The sequence below is a fragment of the Cucumis melo genome, chromosome 1, assembly GCF_025177605.1.
Source record: "Cucumis melo cultivar AY chromosome 1, USDA_Cmelo_AY_1.0, whole genome shotgun sequence".
NCBI lineage: Eukaryota > Viridiplantae > Streptophyta > Magnoliopsida > Cucurbitales > Cucurbitaceae > Cucumis > Cucumis melo.
This window is the reverse complement of record NC_066857.1, coordinates 9,564,181-9,585,386: the sequence shown is the minus strand read 5'-3', so window position 1 is coordinate 9,585,386 and position 21,206 is coordinate 9,564,181. Positions and strand designations below refer to the sequence as shown.

At 33.9% G+C, this 21,206-nt stretch overlaps 1 protein-coding gene across 1 annotated transcript; it reads right to left on the bottom strand.

The window, feature by feature from the left end:
* Positions 1 to 1,622: 1,622 nt before the first annotated feature.
* On the bottom strand, positions 1,623 to 11,708 carry LOC103500422 (PH, RCC1 and FYVE domains-containing protein 1-like). The gene is made up of 9 exons (XM_008463718.3): positions 11,193 to 11,708; positions 10,361 to 10,447; positions 7,107 to 7,196; positions 6,930 to 7,016; positions 6,721 to 6,840; positions 4,020 to 6,107; positions 3,743 to 3,889; positions 2,722 to 3,293; positions 1,623 to 2,149 (listed from the first exon to the last, which is right to left on the bottom strand). Exons 1-9 carry the CDS (start codon positions 11,238 to 11,240, stop codon positions 2,029 to 2,031), a joined length of 3,360 nt encoding a protein of 1,119 aa, XP_008461940.2. The 5' UTR covers positions 11,241 to 11,708; the 3' UTR covers positions 1,623 to 2,028.
* Between the last annotated feature and the right edge of the window lie 9,498 nt (positions 11,709 to 21,206).

Here is a 21,206-nt window from a genome sequence, read left to right as displayed (position 1 = left end):
TTCATACACCAATTACGAACTATTATAAATCATAATGTAATAATCTGCACCCAAACACAATATATAATAACACAAGTGATCATATCACATAGACTATATTAACCACAACCTATAATAACCTACCTTGCATTTGAAATGCAAGGGATGGCATATCAAACCTTCAACCTCTAAAAAGAATGATTATGTCAATCGTCATTTTAGTCTTTATTGTTTCATTTTGATTCTTCTACTTTTAATTGTTAATTAAATGAATTTCAAAGTTAGCCCATGGCTCATGCACATTCAATAAATATTAAAATTAGTCATTCAAATTAATTTTAATAAAGAATGGTTAAATAATGCATGAAAAAAGACCGTAAATATTTCTTCACTAATTTTTTCTTTTGGGAAAAACTAAACAACAAAGTGTTTTAAGGGTATATTGAAAGTATAAGAATAAAAAATAGTACTATGAAAAGTTCAAGATAATGAAATGAAATCCAAAGTACAATTACAAAAATGATATTTTAAACAAAATAATAATATTAGTTACTTCCTCTCTAATCCTACCAACGTATGAAAGTAAGAGCAAATGTATAACTTAACTAATTGAATTATATTCAAGTTGATATCTTAATCATATATCTTCATAGCTTAGCTAGCAGTTGTTGCATAATAGGCCTAATTTCATCTATAGAGAAGAAATGGTTCACATCCATTTGCTCAAAGTTTCTCTTGGGTATATAGTTTACCTTTAAATACATGTCTTCATTAGCCTAATTACAATTAGGGCACTATTGAGATTTAGGCCTGAAAAGCTAAAATAATACTGTTGTAAAACAATAAACATTCAATGCCAGCATTTCTAATAACCCTACTTTATGCATAGCTTGTGGCAGCGTATCTCTAGCTTTAGGTTAGTCCTACGAACTTATAGAGAGAGAGCGGACGATCCGATACAGTAGCTCATTGAAAAGAGAGAAACCTCATAACTCAAGACCCCACCCTACGAGTGATAGCTTTCACTTTCGGTTACTTATTCAAGACGTGTATCTTCTTTTATCTACCATCAACTCATTATTATTTAACACTTCTAAGTTACAGACCTGATACCAAAACTCTAAAGTGAATTTAGAAAGAATATCTAATTTAAATCAGTCAACAGTCTCTATTATGTGGCATTATCGATATGATTTACCACATAATGATAAGAAAATCTAGAATAGGAGTCATCTATTGGCATCTTTGGAAATGATTCTAAAAATGTCAAAATCACTTGTCACCTTAGAAATTACTCAAAAAATCCTTTTACTCATTCAAAATAAAATTTAAGAGCATGGAGAAACCATTTAGAAGTGTAAAATTAAACATTGAATTGATTTCAAAGGATTAAACATATATTTCAAAGTGATTTTAAACATAACAGAAGTGATTGTAACTCAAAATCATTCACCCAACAAACACTAATTAAGACTGTAAAGGAAGGTATCAGAAATTGACCTTGAATATGAAAATTGATCAATAAACTCCAACCTCCTTAATGCCTTAAAGAGAGATTGCTGCCAAAAGCACTCTGTCCCTGTACGTCAAGAAAGAGAAAGAAAAAAGAGCACAAAAACAAACACTTCCTCTACCAGAGCACAAAAACAAAAACTTCCTTCCTCTACCATTAACTCATTAGTCATAATATATACACTAATAATAAGAAAATGGGAAAAACTGCCTATAAATTAATTGAAAGAAAAAACAATTGAAAATATGACAAAAGGAGGTGAAAGGATGAAAATGACTTAACAAAGAAATGACTAAAAGGTGACCACTTTCCTTCTCCCTAATTTCCCCCCACTTGGTCACCAAGCCACAATATCTAAGCGAAAATGAGCTTTTAATGGGCATAAACATATATATAACCTACCAAACTTTGTGCAAAAGAGGAGAATTAGCTCACTCTGAACTCTAAGAAGATTATATTCAGAATCTGAAGATTTTTCGTTATCCTTTCTTCTATTAGAGATCGTAGAACCATGGGGAGACATCTTCCTCCAACTCTCACGGAGGACTTGGAGAAATTGAGGATTTTTCAGTTCCACGAACACTATATTTCTCGTAGACTTTATCACGATTTTCTGACCACCAACTCTCTGCTTGGTGCTCCCCAAATCGTCTCCGACTGCACGTAGAATTGCATCAGCAATAAACATTTTGTTGGTCTTAAGCAATCAAAGATGCGGCTTAGATCAAAGAAAGTTATTGCAAAAGACTGTTTCTTTGTTCTGTTTCAAAAAATTTAAGCTATGAAAAGTACCTTTTTCTTCAGTTAAGAATTTAGCAATGATTTAAAGATACATTTTCAGAGTAGATTAGAAAACAAAGAAAAATGATAATAAATAAACAGAATGATTAAAAACAGAAAATGAAGAACAAAAACATTATCAAAGGACCATCCAATACTACAATTTCATGGTTAGAAGAATTTTGCGCCTTTTGCATGGAAATGTTAAAATCTCTGTCCAAATTGGTACAAGAGAACCATCCTAGGGGTCTATGGTTTCAAAAGATTGTTCAAAATATTTGCAAAGGATGTCTATAATGAAATACATCATCTGTCCATTAAATATTGGAAAACAGTAATAGTTTTTGAAAATGATGGAAGGTTATGCACATTCCCACATGCTTCATCCTTAATTTTTCATCTCAGAAGTTTGGTCGTGCACCAAATGAGTTGCAAAAAAGAGGGATTACCTGAAGCGCACTCGTTTAAGATCTCTAGTTCCATTACGAAGTGCCGTCAAAGTTATGTAGACACCAGGTTCATATTGCTCAATCCATTCAGCCTCAACTTGATTGTCATTTCCTGGCAATGCAGAACTTCTTGATCTGGCATTATTCTCACTATCTAGTAAAGGACCCGAATTCTCTGCTCCCTCTGACATGCTGCTGCTGCGGCGGCTTTCCCAAACCCCTCTATGACCATAAGAGAGTCTTACATCTGGATCATCATCTATCCCATCAGCAGTAAATCGCCCTGGCTCTGAGGCTGAGTTAGTTTCACTACTTGCAGGGAATTCTCCAGATGAATTAGCCAGACCTTGAATTCCGTTACTTAAGGAATAATCAGTTGCAACTGAAGAAGCCAAGGACAAGGAGCTGTGTGAATCTGATTCTGAAAGACGCTCTCCATTGGAAGCTAAATGGTGGACACCATTTTGCTCCATGCCATTCGGAACAAACAATGATCTCATGTTTTCAGAGTCATTAATTCCGGGAAGGCCCATTTTTATTCCATCGGGTAACCTTTCGGCCATATGTTTAATCTGGAAATAACATTAGTAGAACTTGATGAAAATTACAGTAGCTCAATATAAAGATATTAAATTCGCATAGAATATTTCTAAACAAAACAATGATCACTGATTAGATTGTCTCGGTCAGAAAGAACAATGGGAGAAGAATAAGTCTAATAGCAAAACTAACCATCTGAAAGAACCTAGTCTCTAAATTTTATGGATTCAGAAATTTTTGTTTGCCATAGAAACCATACTCATACACAACGTACTCTAATTGGAATCCTCATGAGTTTCTTTTGTATCATAATACAATTTGACAGACCAACAACCTCAAGATGCTATTTTTGGAACAGTTCATGCATAACAGTGAATGTCAAAATAGACCATCGTGTTGCATGAAAGATTAATAACGATAAAGCATAGACTTAGAGGCACAATACTCAATAGCTAAGATAATGATGTATCTGAGTATCAACCTGAGCAGTTAGTGATGTAATAACTTCTTTTGCTGCTTTGGATTTAGCAGATTCCTCTGCAGCGACTGCAATAGCTTCTTGTGTTTTCTTCTCTGACTTCCGAAGTTCTAATTCTTGTAGTTCACATCTCTTCCTCAGGCTCTCAACCTAAAGGTTTATTGAAAGATTAACAACCCAATTAATTACCGTCCATATTTAATTATAAGAAGCTATGAATCCTTTCCTTGCACAATTTGAAGTGAAAGGAAACTAACAATACAAGGAATCAAGTCATTACCTGTGCACGCAGCATTAGAACCTCTTGATTTAAAAGTTCATTAGTTTTCTTCAAGCTATCTGCTATACCTTTGGAGAAGGAAAGCCCTGACGCTGTAGGAACAGGTGTACCTGACCTTGGCGGACTAGATCTCCTTGACAAAGGTGACACAGATCTGGAATTAACTCCATTAGCCATAGGAATTGGCTTGGGAGCTAGTCGCCGAATATCAACAGTGTTGGGAATTGGACCATCTTTGAGTTGAAGAAGCGTATGTGCTTGAGTGGGGCGAACAACGGCAAATGTATCTGTTCTCTTCCCTTGCTTGGCTGCTTTGCTATCAAGTTGTTTTATCAGATCCATATTTGAAAGTGCTGTTTTAGGAGGTCTTGTGTCACTCTTGTCCAGCTTGTCCCTGTTCTCGCCTGACAAGCGGGGTACAGCATTCTTCCGGTAATTACTTCCAGATTCTGACACCTTGCTCAATTTGGCATAACAAGAATCACATACACGATAAGATTTCCTAGGAGTAGGAGCTAGTGCCGCTCTTAATGCTTTTTTCGAACTACATGAATGGCAGTGCACAAGTCCACAGTTGTAACAGTTGTGCCTCTTTCTTGTGAAACCAAATGCCTGTCTACAAGCAGAGCATTGTGACTGCTCTGTACCTGACAATGATTTGTGTAGACAAATAGCTGCGGAGTAGTTAGAACCACAAGCAATGATTTTGACATGTTTATCCTTCAAAGATTCAACCAAAGTGGGTGATTTCCGATCCTCAACATCTCCATGGCCTAACCTCCCATTTGCACCCTTTCCCCATGTATAAACTTCATTTTTGGAGGTAAGTACCATCACATGATACGCACCACAAGCAACCTCTTCAGCTGACTCACCCGAAAGCTTATCTTCCACCAAGCATGGTTGCTTTCCATCAGCATGGGGATTTCCAAGTTGACCATAAACTGAACTTCCAACAGTGAACACTTGTCCTGATGTTGTCAATCCAACAGTGATGCTGTGACCACAAGCAATTTTATGAAAATTGTAGTCAATCAATGCTGGAACACATGTAGGTTTAAGACGGGGTTCCTTGTCTCCATGTCCTAAACGATTCTTGTCTCCATCACCCCATGTAAACAATTTGCCGGATGGGATGCTTGTACTAGATTGTGTCATAATAACTTCTACCACAGCGGCAGTATGCCACACTCCACATGCAACAGCAATTGTCCTCAAGCCTGTTAAAGAATCCACTTCTCTCGGGTATGAAATGCTTTTTTTGTCACCATGACCCAGAACCCCAAAAGTACCATCACCAAATGTGAATAGTTGCCCCGTGGATGAGATCAATGCCGTATGCCATGGACCACATGCTACAAATGCAACTTGAAGCCCCTCAAGAATACCCGAGATTCTCTTGGGCATCCAATGGCTGACATCAGTTCCATTACCAAGAAGCCCCGCATTATGTATTCCATCTCCCCATGTGTAAAGTTCCCCATCCATAGTAACAGCACAGGTATGAAACTCTCCACATGCCACAAGATCTACTGTAGTAGCTGCCAAAGCTTCAACAAGGCGAGGTTGTGTTACATCTTTCCCCATTCCCAGGCCAAGCCTTCCTCCAGTTTCCTCACCCCATGTAAAGACCTCCCCTTGCCTTGTGACTATGGCAGAATGCCTGACACCACAGGCTATATGTTGTGCATCTAGAACAATATTGGACTCTAGTGGCTTAGGAAGTAGCACATCCGTCCTTGAGCTCACGTTACTAGTTCTATCAGCCCCAGGCTTCATAAAATTATCACTAATAACCTCACCCCATATGAATATATCTCCAAGAGCATCGCAGTCATCTGGTGTAGAGCCATGACTGGAGGAGCTAGGAGCACTTGAAACACTAACTCGAAAAATATCTGAACTAGATCCTTTTGCTTGCATATTTGTTTGGTTTATTGGTACATGTGACCTTGTAGAGTTCTCAGACCTAACACTGGTTGGAGATTTATTTGGACTAAAAGTAGCACGGACCTCAGGAGAGCTAATATCTCTAGCGACACTATTGTAGCTGTCACTTGGGCTACTTGAAGTTAAGTCACTGTTGTCCTGAAAAAGAAATCCAAGAGCATGGATAAAGCAATACACAAGAAAACTTTATAACGACTTTTGATGGCATCAGCACCTAAAATTCTAAATTTAACAGCAAGAGAAGTGACAGAAACTAAAATCTTGCATTCCGTCATACAATACAGATGCAATAAATTTTGGCAAACTTCCTAGACCCAATGGCTCAATGACACAGATCTTCATTGCATACAAAAATAATATTTAACATCTTGTGAACATTAAAAGACCAACAATTATAAGATGTCAGAAATCATTGGATTCCAAATAAAATGTATGAGGCTTTGAAAACCGTCCAGCTCATTGGATTTTTAGTACCAAATCCAATCAGAAAATTTTGGACAGCATCCCAAACCTACTGACATAACAACAGTACCGAACTCACTGTCAAATGACAATGTATCTCCCCTCATGAAAGAATAACGACAGCTTTCATTAATCATCAGTACAGAAGTAGAGTAGAGTTGCTATCAGAGAGTCAATTATAATGGTCCCCATGAGTTTTTCCAAGCTAAAATGCTCAAATTGTTTAACATTATCAAACACTTGAAGCATGCATGTTTAACTGTTAAACAATTCCAAGTTAGAAGATTACATCTTGATAGAGACCTCCATCGCTCCATCCATCAATCTTAGAACGCCCACCATCACCAGAACCTATTAAGGCTTTCAGACCCGCTATCCAAATTTCAGCCTCGACTTTATCCTTACAAATCTGAAAATCCAGAACAAACTGCAATTAATTAAAACAACTTATGAGCAATGACTTTTCGGTTACAAACAATAAGATTGTTCATCACCAACCAGATCAAGAGATCGTTTTCCATTGTTGTAGATCAGAGAAAATGATAAATAATCCTTCTCAGGTCGTAGATATCGTTGGAACACAGCCTAACACAATTGAAGTACACATCTATCAAGTTTGACCAGTATAATCAAAAAGATCATGTAACGGGTGAAAAACACTTCCATAGATCTTACGGTTCTTTGTCCAGGAATAATTCTCGATACAGAAGCTAATTTCAAACTCTTTTCACCCGTAGTTGAAATCCAAATTAAAGATAATTCATCCTGCAATTTCAATTAAATAAAAATCTGTCACTGTAGTACACATCTCAGGTAAGTCATGGGAAACCTACATGATGAGCATAAAAAAGAGACAGCAAGCTTTTATTTATTTATTTATTCATTTATTTATTATTTTTTTCTTTTTTTGATATTAAGATAATATGCTTGATCTCTACATAGACTACCTCCAGTATCAACAAATCTTGCATATAAAGACATTCTTCATCAAGTGACAAACGGTTACCTCTTACAATGAAAAAGGTAGCTAATAAGAAAGAATCAGATTGGATAAAAAATCCAACACCGCACAAAAGGAAATCTCAAGACAAACAAGCCCAAGTGGCCCCCACATTTTATGCATACTTATTCGGTTGTTGTCAATGAAAAAGATGAAAGAAGAAGGAAATATCTCTTAAATGTTACAATGAGGCAAGTTATTATTGTTTACGGTTGATTATACTTTAGCACAAATTTTGAATACTACTCGTTTGCTTCCCCCTTTAATTCTTTTGAATCCTAAGCTTTTCAACAAATTGTCTTCTTCAAAATTTAATCTACCAGTTGCACATTCAATAGTTTTCTTGGGAATCCACTGCCCACCAACTGTCGCTAGGCAAACCATTGTTCTTTGACGATTTCACACTTGCATACTCTGATACTCTTCCTCCAGATAACTAGCCACCCTTCAATCCCCTCTTACACCAACCAATTCACCCGTTTTAGACGTCACTTCACCATCCTTCTTATACTTCTTCCTTTCTAGTTTTCTAACTCAGTTGTTCATGTGTCAGATTCCCTTCCAAACAAACAACGTACTAGGTCAGAGGGGTTTTTTCATTAAATCTCAAGGTTGTTTCATCAAAAAAAACTTCCATGAACACATTCATCTCTTCCAATGAATAAGCTAGAAGAGTGGCTAACTACAATTTGCAACATGAATCTTCCACTTTCAATCTCTATGACAAATTTGGCCATAAGCAAACAACAAAACTTATCTTTGACCCCCATGCTTGTCTTCAAGCACAAGTATGTCAATAGTATTGCTAGCACATTGTATATATAGTATCAAGTGAGAAAAGATAAACAAGGACCGATAAAATTAAAGGTTGAGATTTAACATTACCCTTCCCAATAAACCAACAGCCGTTTTCAATGATAAAGATTAAGAACCAACAGCCATTTTCAATGATAAAGATTAAGAACATTCATTCTTATCTTTACAGTTAGTTGAAGTATTCATATTTAATTTTAAAGTTTTAATAGTGTCATAGTGTCGTATTAAAGTTTGAACTTGAATAATTAGTTCTTGCCCTTCATCTTTGAAGTTAATATGCTTTTAAAATCATAAGTTTTTGTTAGCTTTGTTGACAACCAAGGGAGATATGAAACTTGTAGTCATCCATAATCTGCAGAAGAATAATATGTACGTAATTTGTATCGATTTTTTTAAAAAATAAAAATAAAAAAGAGAGAGAAAGAGAGAGAACTTGAATAATTACTAAAATTAACATTCTTCACAGTTTAAATTTACATTTTTCCAGAAAATTAAGCCTAAACTAGGGCATTACTGAGCTTGGGAGAGCGAATATTTAGGGACTTTAGCTGGCAATTCAGGTTGTCTTTTTTTCTAAAGGGAAACAAGACTCTTCTATTAACAAATGAGACAAAGGCTCACAGTACAAGAGGACTATACAATGAGCAAAAGAAAAATTAGGATCAACAGATGCACCCAGATATCTCAACTAGGTTGACAACCCCTAAGCATCCTCATAATATCCAAACGAAACTAAGAAAAGACCAATCGATTAAGGCTACCATACTGCCTTTACAGCATATGATAGTGATACATGTAGGGCCAAAATACAAAAGTATGATCCTTTAGCTAATAATACTAAGACTAAGAAAAAGAATCCATTCATGATAAAGTACGATATAACTCCAAAACAGAAAACAGGACAGAAAAACGTAAAATCTCCTGCTTGGGGGAGGAGGAACGCCTACCAATTCAGATTAAATTCCTGAATTGAATAGTCTTCAAAATATTTTTTATCGTGTGCACCATAAAGAAGCGTTTAATTGAGCAAACTCAAAGCGGTCTATCCAATGGGATGATTTATTGAGGAAAACTCGTTGGTTCCTTTCAAACCATAATTCAGACAATAAGGCTTTTACTGCATTGTTCCAAATCAAAGAAGACCTTTTCTTAAGGGCTGGACCAACTCAAATCTGATGAACGTTACTCCTCTTTCAGAGTCTTCTAAAAATCAGAGACCAAGAGGAAGTGGAGAAGTCCCAATGATCAGCATAGAACCTTCCGGAACACAGCAATTCTGAAAAATCAAGGGAATGTGAATTTTAGAGGAATTCTATCCATCCACAAATCAGACTAAAAAGCTATTCTTCTGCCATTTCCAACCTTATACACTGCCAAAGCTTCAATCTTGCGTCACTGTCTTGAGATATTGATTCATGGGCTTCAAAGGCTGCACATATCCTTACCATGGGTATGCCAGCTAAAGGGGAAATTCAGGTTGTTTCCCACTTGATATTAAAGGTTGTTCCCCATTGTCTCATTGGCCAACCTTGATCCCTAGAATTTTGAGATAATATCTAGTATTCACAGTTTGTCTCTATTCGTACTGCTCTAGCAACCATGCCTAATCAGTGCTTTTCCTCTAGATGCCTAGCCTGCTGCCTTAACAGAGCTTGTGGAGCAACTAACTTTGAGCTTGAGTGATATTCCACACTAACTTCAACTCATCTATTGATTCTTCAGCATCAGTAAATTCAAACCTCTATCATTGTGGGCGTCACTGGCTTTTTTCTTTTTTGGTGATATTTTCTGTCGTACGATCTGGTTATTTTAATCCCGAGCTTGGACTTTTTAAATTCACTTGATTTTGTTGGTGGATTTTGCTTCTTTCGAATGGGTTTGTATATGTTTTTGGTTGATTTGCAGGTGTTTTGTTAGTTAGATATATGATATGACTTGTTGGTTTGCTTATAAGAAAATTTCGTTGAGGATGAAATAATTTTTTACCATTTATCCAAATATATAATTCACTTTGATGAAACTAAAACAGACTAACTCATCAAAGTAAGAATGGCAGGCAATAAATGAAGAAAACCATTTATTTCAAATAAATAAAATAATTAACCAAACTCACATTAGAAAGTCTAAATGGACAAAATTTTGGTTTCCCTTTACGACCATACTTGAGAAGTTGAGAACCCTTCTTCAAAGCAATTAGTGCCTGCAAATTATTGTAAAGGAATAAAAGTAAAGAGTCAGAAGATTGTAAACATAGATAAGATTTAAATGCAAACCACCGTACTCAAGAAACTAATTAAATTTTACGAAGGTATTTTTCTTGCAGTCATCGACTTGATTGATATTGCAATTACATTGCATCAAACATGAGATTTCATAAGAAGTTATCACCTGCAAATATCAGTTCGTTTTGACACGAATCGACTAGCAAAACAAAAGCATTAAGATTCAACAAAGTTGGGTAACTGCTTGTTTTATTATTTTTCTTTTTTCTTTTTTTTTTCCGATCACCTTACAGTGTACTCTAAATTATTGAAGAAGCAACAAACGAATAGGGACACTTGAAACTTTTCTAATTATTATATATTCTTTAACTTTTCCCTTCCAATTTTGGCAGGACTCAAACAAAATTACTATTTAGGGGATCTGAAATCCATCTTATAGTAATAAAAAATGCACATTTCCAAAAAAAATGCTTTCGGAAAATCTGCGCACATGAGAACAATTTTGGCTCAATAGAAGGTCTACTAGTAACGCATTACAGTTCAAATAATCGACAAACGCAGCAGTTACGAAACCAAATTAGAAGGTAAAATTCCCCTAAACTAGGAACAGTACACCAGCAAGCTTCAAAAAGAGAAGAAACAAAACAGAATTCAAAGCTAGACCACAAAACTCTGAAATGTTCCCAAACTAATGTCGAAACAAAGAAATTAGAAAATCGAGACCTGCTCAGTGTCACGGTTGGCATTCCCGTAGCTAACAAGATCTGCCATTCCATGTGAGAGATTCAACGAACATCCACCACCCTCGCCGAAAAGTAGCCTGAGCTCCGGTCATCATCTACGCCGACTACCTCATCCATACACGAACATCATCGTCGACTACAACACACACCAAACCATCTCTCACAAGCAAAACATCATTTCTCCCTCCCCCCAAAGCTTCCAGATCTGTCAATCACCTGGAATAGCTAAACCACAGCACCTCCATTCCAAGTAAAGCCAAACCACAGAACATTAACTCCAACTATCCGGCAAAGAAAGAGAGATTCTACCGGAAAAGGAAGAGTACGACGGCAAAGCGCCGGAATGATAGAGGAAAAAGAGGCTTATTGGACGGAAAAGGTGCTGACGATGGAGCTCCGGCGGAGAGGAGAGAGGAGAGGAGAGGAGAGGAGAGAGAATCGGAGTCTGAAGTTTGTCAAAAAGCAAAACGGAGAGTCAAAGACGAAAAACAAATTTGATATATTAAAAAATATTTTGAATTAAGTATATTTTTATTAAAAAAAGAAAAAGAAATTTGTTTTGGTTGCTTTTGGCATCGACTGGGAGCGGAAAAAGGGAACAAGAAAACATTTCCAAAGTAGAGATAGTGGAATTTGTTTGTTTCTTAATAAAATAAAAATATTTTACAAAAGATAATTCAAATTTTAAGATCTACTTAATATTCTATTACTAAGTTTTAACATCTTAATCATTTACTTCTTAATCTTTTTGTTTACTTTTAATTTATATTTTCAAACGTTTACGGTTTTACCTTTCGCATTTTTATTTTATTTTTATTTTATACTTAGGTTTTAAGATTTAGCTACTTTTCTAACCATTCAATCAAAATTCCCAATGTCAAATAGAATTCTAAAGCTTAAACAATTGAGTTAAGGCCTTCTAAATCGATGAAAGGGAGGAAAGATCAAAAAATAATTGATATATCATTTCCATCCTATTTGCCTCTTCATCCCTCGTTCCACTCACGCAACTCATCTGCTTTTTAACCCTCCATAATTATTTGAAAGAAAAATTTTCTTAAAATATTTACGATCTATGCAACAAAAGTCATGAAGATAGCTGCTTTTTAAATATTACAGGTTTGGTCTTCCGTCTTTTCCTCTTCTATCGTCTTTCTTCTTTTTCTTTTTATTTTTCTTTGTTTCCGTCTTCGTTTGTCCTATCTATCATCTTTCATTTTTTTTTTTCCTTTTTTTTGTCCAAGATCCTGGAAAAAAATGTCGTTTAACCAAATCTATTCAAATCTAAACAACCGTGTAAAAAAAAAATAAATCAAATAGCAAAAGAATCTTACAAAAAAATCGTTTAGCCAATTTAAATGATCGTGTATTGAAAAAGAAATCGTTTAGATTTAATTCGCCAAATATCCTAGACAATTTAAAAAATAAATCATTTAGATTTAGATAGACAAACGTAAACGATGAAACCTAAACGATCGTGTACCAAACAATAACCAAATATAAACGATCGTATAACAATATATTACGCGTTGTTGACGATGCAATTGATGGAGCATTTTTTATACTTTTCATGATGGATCTATGGACTTTTTTCGTTTTCGAAATTGTTATATACAGTGTAAATATTTTTCTGATTTGTTATATTTTTTAAAAGATCTCTATTTCAAATAATTTAACGAACATCGAGATCATACATTGAAAGTGTGTATTTGATGATGTACTAGAAAAGTGTTGTATTTGAATAAAAAATTAAATTGAAAGCGGCAAATATTGAAATTCAAATGGAGTAAAAATTAAATCTCAATTGTGAGTTTGTAATATTTTAAAACTTAGAACTAAATTAAAACTAAACTCATAGTTGGAGGAGTAATATTACAAACATTTTGAAATTAGGAACTAAAGGATATCAAACTTAAATTCTAAACCATTTAGGGTTTTTTAATAATAATTTTATTTTTAAAACTTAGACCACAAAATATTTTAGAACCTATGGACCAAATAAAAATTTAGGAAAAATATTTCAAATATAACAAAATAAATCAAAATATTTTATTTGTTATTTTAAAATTTTGTCTTTTACTATCCTTTTAAATAAATATTTTTAAATATAACAAAATAAATCAAAATATCTTAGGAAACTTTCGTAAATATAACAAACTATTAAAATATGTACGGTCTGCATAACAAAACTCATAAGGTTAGCCATTTTTTAAATATTTCAAGTTTGTCTTTCCATCTTTTTCTTCCGTCATTTTTTTATCATCTACCATTTTTTTTAGGTGCGATTTCTTCCATCTTTCTTCTTTTTCTCTTTTTTTAGGTCGTTTGATTTGGTTCCGTCTAACCAAATCTAAAAGATGGCGTATAAAGAATTTTGAAAAAAATTGTTTAATCATTTAGATTAGGATAAGCAAAACTAAAAAATTGTGTATAAATATAAACAATTGTGTACTAAATTTTGAAAAAAAAATTAAATCTAAATGATCGTGTAACCTAATTAATTAAATGATCGTATAACCAAATTAAAAAATAGAGTTAGAAAAAATAAATTTAAACGATCGTGTACAAAATATATTACGCACATTACCAAATATATTATGTGTAGTGTTGACGGGGTATTTTTGATATTTTTCATGACGAAACTATGAGTTTTTTCTGTTTTTAGAATTTTTTATATAATATAAGTATTTTGTTGTTTTTGTTATATTTTTAAATAACCTCATATCTTAATAATAAATGTATTAAATTACAATAAAAAGAAAAAAATAGTTTTTATGTTAGTTTGGGGGAGGGAGGCACGTTTGTGAATGAGATGAGCTTTTTCAAACTTTCATTGGTGAAGGATTTTATGCAACGTGGGCCCTATAATATGAATTGATCATATTATTTTGGAAAAAGTGCATTTGGTAGGTTTCAATTTCTGATTATTTATTTATTTTTAATTTCACTTTTAAATATACTCAACAAAATCAAAATACTTATAAAATATACCATTGGAAAAATATTGACAAAACTTTTATCGGTGTATAATATTTTGTTATAATTGAGTAGAATCTAAAATTTCTATTTTATAAATATTTTTAATAATTTTATTATTTACCATCCTTCTTTTTTACGAAACTAACTAGATTTATATAAATGTTACAAGAAGTTTGACTTCAATTAAGGTTAAGTTTGAGAAATAATCTGAGGGAGGAAGCTTTCTTAATATCTTGTAAGATATTTTCAAAAATAAATCAGCTCAATGTATAGATAAATATTGGATATTGAAAAAGTGTGCTCAACTTTAATAATTTAAAGTTTACTAAAATTTGAATGAGGGCTATAACTTTTACTTTTTCTTGCGTTTTTTCTTTGAAAGAAAAAACCTTCTCACCTGTCTTTATGAACCACAAAATGTGAGACATGAGTCACGTAATTAAGAGTATGTACATGTTGATTCTAAAATGATTAATATCATTTTGCATTATTATTAAATATATTTTTAAGGTTAATTTTCATGATTATAACAAAATAACAAAATATTATTTATTGTCTATGTAACAAAATCGAAAAGTTTATGAAGCAAGCCATTTTTATAAATATTCAAGGTTTGTTCTCGCCGCTTTTGAATTTCACACGGTTTCTATTTCTTTCTTTTTCTTTCCATCTTCTTCATTCTCTTTTTTTCTGCAATTTTTTTTATATTTTTTAAATTATAATCATTGTTTTATAATTATTATTATTCTTTTTCATTATATTTTTTCTATTTTTGTAACGTCTCAAATTAAGGTAATTTATTTTTAATTATCTTAAGTGTTATTTTGAAAATTTTGGGTGTAATTTTCTTTCAATTGTTGGAATATTTGATTTGAGGATATTGGAATTTATTAGATATTTTGAAAAATATCTAATTGTTTAAAGTTGGAATTTTGATTAAAGTTGTTTGTTTTAAGAGATTTGTATTTGAGAGAAATTTGATTAATTATACATATGATTATATAATTTAATTGAATTTGAAGTTTAAATAGTTATATTATGTAGATAATATAATTAGGTAAGGATATTTATTTTTTCAAAGATAAAGGTGATTGGATTGGAGAGATAGGGAAATTTGAGTTTAAAGAGAAGTTTTGGTGGGTTTTAATGAAGAGAGAGTATGAGATTTTGAGAAATTAAATAAAGGAAAAAAAGAAAAGAAAATAATAATAATTTTATATTATTATTAATTTTCTTTATTTAAGGCCTCGGATTGCGTGGTAACCATCCATATCTTCCTCACAAACCCTAAAGAAACCTTAATCTCAACCCCAAATCAACTGCCGCCACCACCACGTCTCATCTCACGCCGCCTGACCTATCCGTCGATCGCCACAAAGGAGCATCGAGCTGTCTTCGCGCACCTTAGTCGAACCTCAGCGTCTGAGCCGCGCACAAGCCGCCCCTATTTCCAAACCATACTCGAGCCGACTTCTTCCTTTAGCCGAGCCACCTAGCCAGTTTTTCCTCTAGCCAAGCCATTTTGAGCCACCAAGCTTATTTTTTGCTTTTTTTTTTTACCTATTTTTGGTAAGTTTTGATTGGGTTTTGGTTAGTGCCCAACAAAGATTGATTTTTTGGATTCTAATTAATGTAATTTTGGATGTTTGATTAAATTGGTTAGATTTAATTGGAAGTTGAGCTGAGGATTTGTCCAACTAAGTGTAAATCGAATTCGACCTCGACTTTGGGTAAGTTAAATCAACAAGATTTTTGGATCCTTAATCAACTGCGAATTAAGTTTTTGAACTTAGTAAATTGCCCTTACTGTTTAGGATTTATTTTTTGGAAGCTTGACCTTGCTGTTAGGATTACATTTGGTTAAGCTAATCTTCAAGTAAGAGATTCTCCTACTAGACCTACGAATTGAAATCAGAGCTTGCATGTAGCTTTTCCATTATGCACTGATGTAGCTAATATGCATAAGGTGTTTATGTTTGTGATGATTGCTAGTTATGACAAGTCTAGGTTATGATGACTGATAGATCCGACTGAGTTATGTTTATGATGATGATATTTAATGTTGTTGATGCTTATGCATGAAGCATTAATCTCATGATTAGGAATGTTTCGATTAATACTCATGCCACGTTATGATGATGTTATGTTATGATGCATGCTATGGATATAGTGTACTGTTAGCTTTTTCTATTAGAGTCGTACTCACATGGATGTCCCTTGAGATCACCACCTCTTTATGAGTGCGTAGTCCGACGGAATCGCCAGTCTAGTATGAGATGATATGTTTACGAGTGGCTCGACGGGGTCACTCACAGCCCGATTGTCTTAGTGTTTCTCTCGAGATTCACTAAAAACCAGTTTGTTCTAAGTGTTCCTTGTGTTCACCGAAGACCAATATTATCCTAGATGTTTCTTTGGGTTCACTAAAGACTAGAGATGTTTCTACGGGATCACAGATTGCACGTATTCAGGAACATGCCAGTTAGAGATATCATTTTTACAGGACTCTAATAGGAAGTTAACAGCCACCTAGCGGGATAGTGTAGGTCCCTTACTGAGTATATTTTTATACTCACTCTCTTATGTTTAATTTTTTAGGTAGAGGTAGAGGTAAGTGCACAGGAAAACCGGCGAATGACAAGAAGTGACCGTGGCATGCCATAGGAAACGTTTTGCTTCCGCCTAATGATATTAATTGTGATTTCCGTATTTATGCACTTTTATTTATTTTACTCTTGAAAACTAGATAGAGCCCAGACTAGGAATTTGCTATTTTGAGATTTATTTCTATTGAATTATTTATTTATGATTTCAAATGAGTATTTGAAGTTTTGACCATGAACATTTGTTTTACCTTTAAATTTAATTTAAGAAATTTTATTTTCCTTTTGAGTAGTAATGACTCAGTTTAGTATAAATAGTTGGGTTGTTACAATTTTTATGTTTGTCTTCAATCAATCATCAATCTTGTATTTTTTTTTAAAGTGTTATTTGGTTCAAGATCGTGTACCAAATATAAATGATCTTGGTACGCGCTCTTGAACAAAAGTCATTTAGATCTTGGTATACGATCGTTTAACTTTTGGTACACGATCGTTTAACTCTTGGTACACGATTGTATATAAAATCTAAAGAAGAATTACAGGCGCATGTGTGGTCGATTAATCGCGTGTTGATTGTGACATTTTTCATTGTGGATTTGTGGGCCTTTTTCGTTTTCAAAATTGCTCCATATAGTGTAAATATTTTGTCGGTTTATTATATATTTTTAAAAAAATCTATTTTTAATCCTTTAGAACTAATTTTGAGAGAAGATTATATCTTAAAATGTAAAATTTAATATTAAATTAATTTTGAGTGATTAAAAGTGTATTTTCAAGTGATTTTAAAATGGGTTCTTTTGTATGAATGACCTCTTTTCAGAGGCTCAATTGAAAAATAACCTACTTTTCTTAAGTCAATAAAAAGTGACCTTCTGATTATGTCAGCACTATGAGAAGTTACATATTTGCCCCAAGTTCAGTATGCATGTACAAGGGCTACTCACTGCTCGATGCACATCTACTTGATACTTGATGCTTAACAAACGTTTCTTCACTCCCTCAGTTAATGGAAAAAAATAAATACATTTTAAAGTTATTTGTTACACGCTTTACTTGATGCACGATATCCTACTGCTTGCTATTCGATCCTCGATTCCTCCTCATTAAATACAAGTAGACGTAACGTCGCAATTTATGGACAAATTATTAACAATTGGTACAATCTGATGTTATCAAATTAATGAAACATCATTTTGCATAATACACCACATTCTTTGGTCATGACACACTTCAAAACTTGAATTTTCCTCCAAAAGAATTATATTAAAGAACGAAACCAAACCCATATCATATCACAACTAGAACCCCCAAGTGGAACCCTTTGAAGACAACATTTTATCAAGGCAATTGGGAATGCTTATTCAATTGAATCACATATGCTGCACTCAAACACTATGAATATTGGTCATGTTATACAATAATCAGTTTATGTATGGGTCGATTGAATGTGTTTAGTGAGAGCATTCGGTGAGTGTGTAACCATATTAGGTTACATCGTAAGCATAAGCAGTACTGGGTTTTGCATGTCATGTAAGATGAGGATTGTAGATAGGATTAAACAACATACAATATGCCACTTACTAAGTATCTCATGTCACGTATCTAGTAGCATGCATCATGTAGCATGTGTCAAGTAGAGTGTAGTTAGTAACCAGCATTTTACAAACCTATTAAATGTTTGTATGATATAATAGTTTTATTGATCTTTTTGTTTACATTGAAGGATGTGAAAGAAGCATATTTTATGCAAATAAATGGTACATGGGATGAGGAGAAACAATACTAGAATCAAAGTCGTTTGAAGGGTGTCGTTATCCCAATAATAATGACATATGTTACATTGAGAGCACTGATATACAAAGTGACTAAGTGCAGTGCATCAGAGTATAATATAGTAATGCGGGTCAGATATAAGTTGGATTTCAGTTCTCCTATTGCATTAATAAAAAATGACAATGATGTCCAATTCTTGCTTGATGAATATACCCACAGTAGACCTCATGTATATGTAAGTCTTGAAAATATCAAATAAGAAAGAATAGTGGCAAACGTTGAAAAGAACGATCCCGCGATTTTCTCAACAGTAGTCTCTTTAAAGAATGATATGGAAAACACATGACAATATTATGATAATGTTACAGTAGAAGATTATGATAATTGCACTGATGTTGAGATGGTATCATATGATCCTGATGCGATGAACAGACCGATACAAAATTAAGATGCGATGAACAGTCCGATATGATATCAACAACAATCCAGCATGCTTGGAGAATAATTTGATGGTTTAGGCCATACTGTTGGAAATGGTATTTTTCAGACTCAATCCAATCCTAAAAAGGTATCTTCCAGTAGTGAGGCTAGACATGGGACTTGATAATCCAACCGTCCGTCGAATCACCATTGGATAAATGTTAAAAAAGGACAGATTTTCTTTAGTAAAATGATGTAAAGATGAGACTATCGTTGTTGGCTATTCATAACAATTTTAAGTTGTGGGTCCAAAAATCTAACATGTACCCATATAGTGTGTTGTGTATCCATCCTTCTTGAGAATGGGTTGTTCGTGCAACTAAAACAAAATAGTGTGATATTTATGATTAGCAATTGTATGGCTGAGCAAACATGGTCAATTGAGGCGTTGAATTATGATCACAGGTAAGCTAGTGCATTCATAATTGGAAATCTAATTAAAGATAAGTTTGGAGTTGGTGTTAATATAAGCTACCACAAGGCATGGCGTGCTAGGAAAATTGTCACGCCCTGCCTTAAAAGTCACTCTATGCAACCAAGTGGAGACGTGACCACCTAGATATTTCACGCGAACCTCTTTATGAGATAACACACCAAACGCCTAGTAAGCGGGATAAACACAACCAACAACTTATCACAGAATGAGAACTCAATTGAAGTAACAAGACTTCATTAATATTTAATGAAAGAGTACATGTACAACAAACACAGAGTTCTTACAACCGTAAATATATATATACATCTTAAAACACTAATTTGACTCTCCTCGTCTAGCTTCTACATGCTATGCGAGTTGAAAATGACCACTACCAATATGATGCGATTTGAGTGTAGCACAATAAGGGATTAAGACGGGTAAGTTAAACAATGGTTATCCTTCGCTACCTGGGGGGGAATAAAACAAAACATTTGAAAGATTAGAAAAAGCGTCTAGTGAGTGGGGTTTTTCACCAACACTTTCAATAATTAAGTTTCGCCAAATCATACGTATAAATAGTTCTGCACTATGCGATGAGATTACACGCGATAAGAATTGACTATGGGATGAGACTGCTATGCGACAGAAGTTGGTGATTGGAGAGATTGCAAGGTAACTTGTGCATCATGTTCTAAGCTACGCGATGAGAAAGACTACGTAATGAACTATTATGTGATTTGAGCTTCCTTCACCGAGAAGTAGTGACGTCATGTTTATGTAAGAAAGTCGACGACTGATTTGACCTTGTCGTCCAATGGAATTTAGGATAAGGAAGTGACAATGGCATGTAGCGTTTTGCTACTAGGTAATTCTCGCTGCTAGGTAGAGGTAATCATTCCTGCATGGGAAGTTTCAGCAGAGAGACTAATAAATAGGTGAAATCCGAACATTTTCTAAGCAACTTTTACCTTATGTTCACTTAATAAAGAATTGAGAGATTCAAGATTTTCAGAGATTCATATGGAATGTCTAGGTGATCGTGTCTTCACTTGGTCACATTGCTTATGTTAATTATGTGTCGATGCAACATTTGTTCATGCATGGTTATGTCATATAAGCTTTAAGTGGTTGACTAAGTAGGCGATTAGGATAGGATTATGAGATAAAAAGTGCTTCCTACCTACCAAAAACTTGCTTGTGTTAATTATGTGATAATGTAACATTTGTTCATGGTTATGTCATGTTAAGCTCTAAGTGATTAACTTAATAGGCGATTAGGATAGGATTATATGATAAACAGTTCTTCCTACCTATATGTTACTGATTTACAAATAATAAACATGTAGTACAAGTTTTCTTATCACTCGCCTAAGTGTAAGCAAAATAATAGGTTTCTTGGGTAAACCAAGGTTGAACTCCGGTAATTTCTATCAAACCTTAGTTATAAAGCTTACTTCTCACCTATGCAGTATACAAACTCTATACAGTATAAAGTAAAATAATGTTTATGTGCTAAGTCTACATCTACACTAAAGATTCTATAAAAGGTGTCATAAAATAGTGAGAATATGGAGGATGAACTAACTTGCGTTAAGAAAATGTGAAGGAATATATTGTCTTCGCGTTGTAAGTGATTAAGTTAGGCAGTAGTCCTTGATGCAATAGAGATAAGTTAACTATCTTATAATTAAGGCGAACACTTATCAGTGCCTTAAATGTCACACTTGCTCGCCTCTCGGTA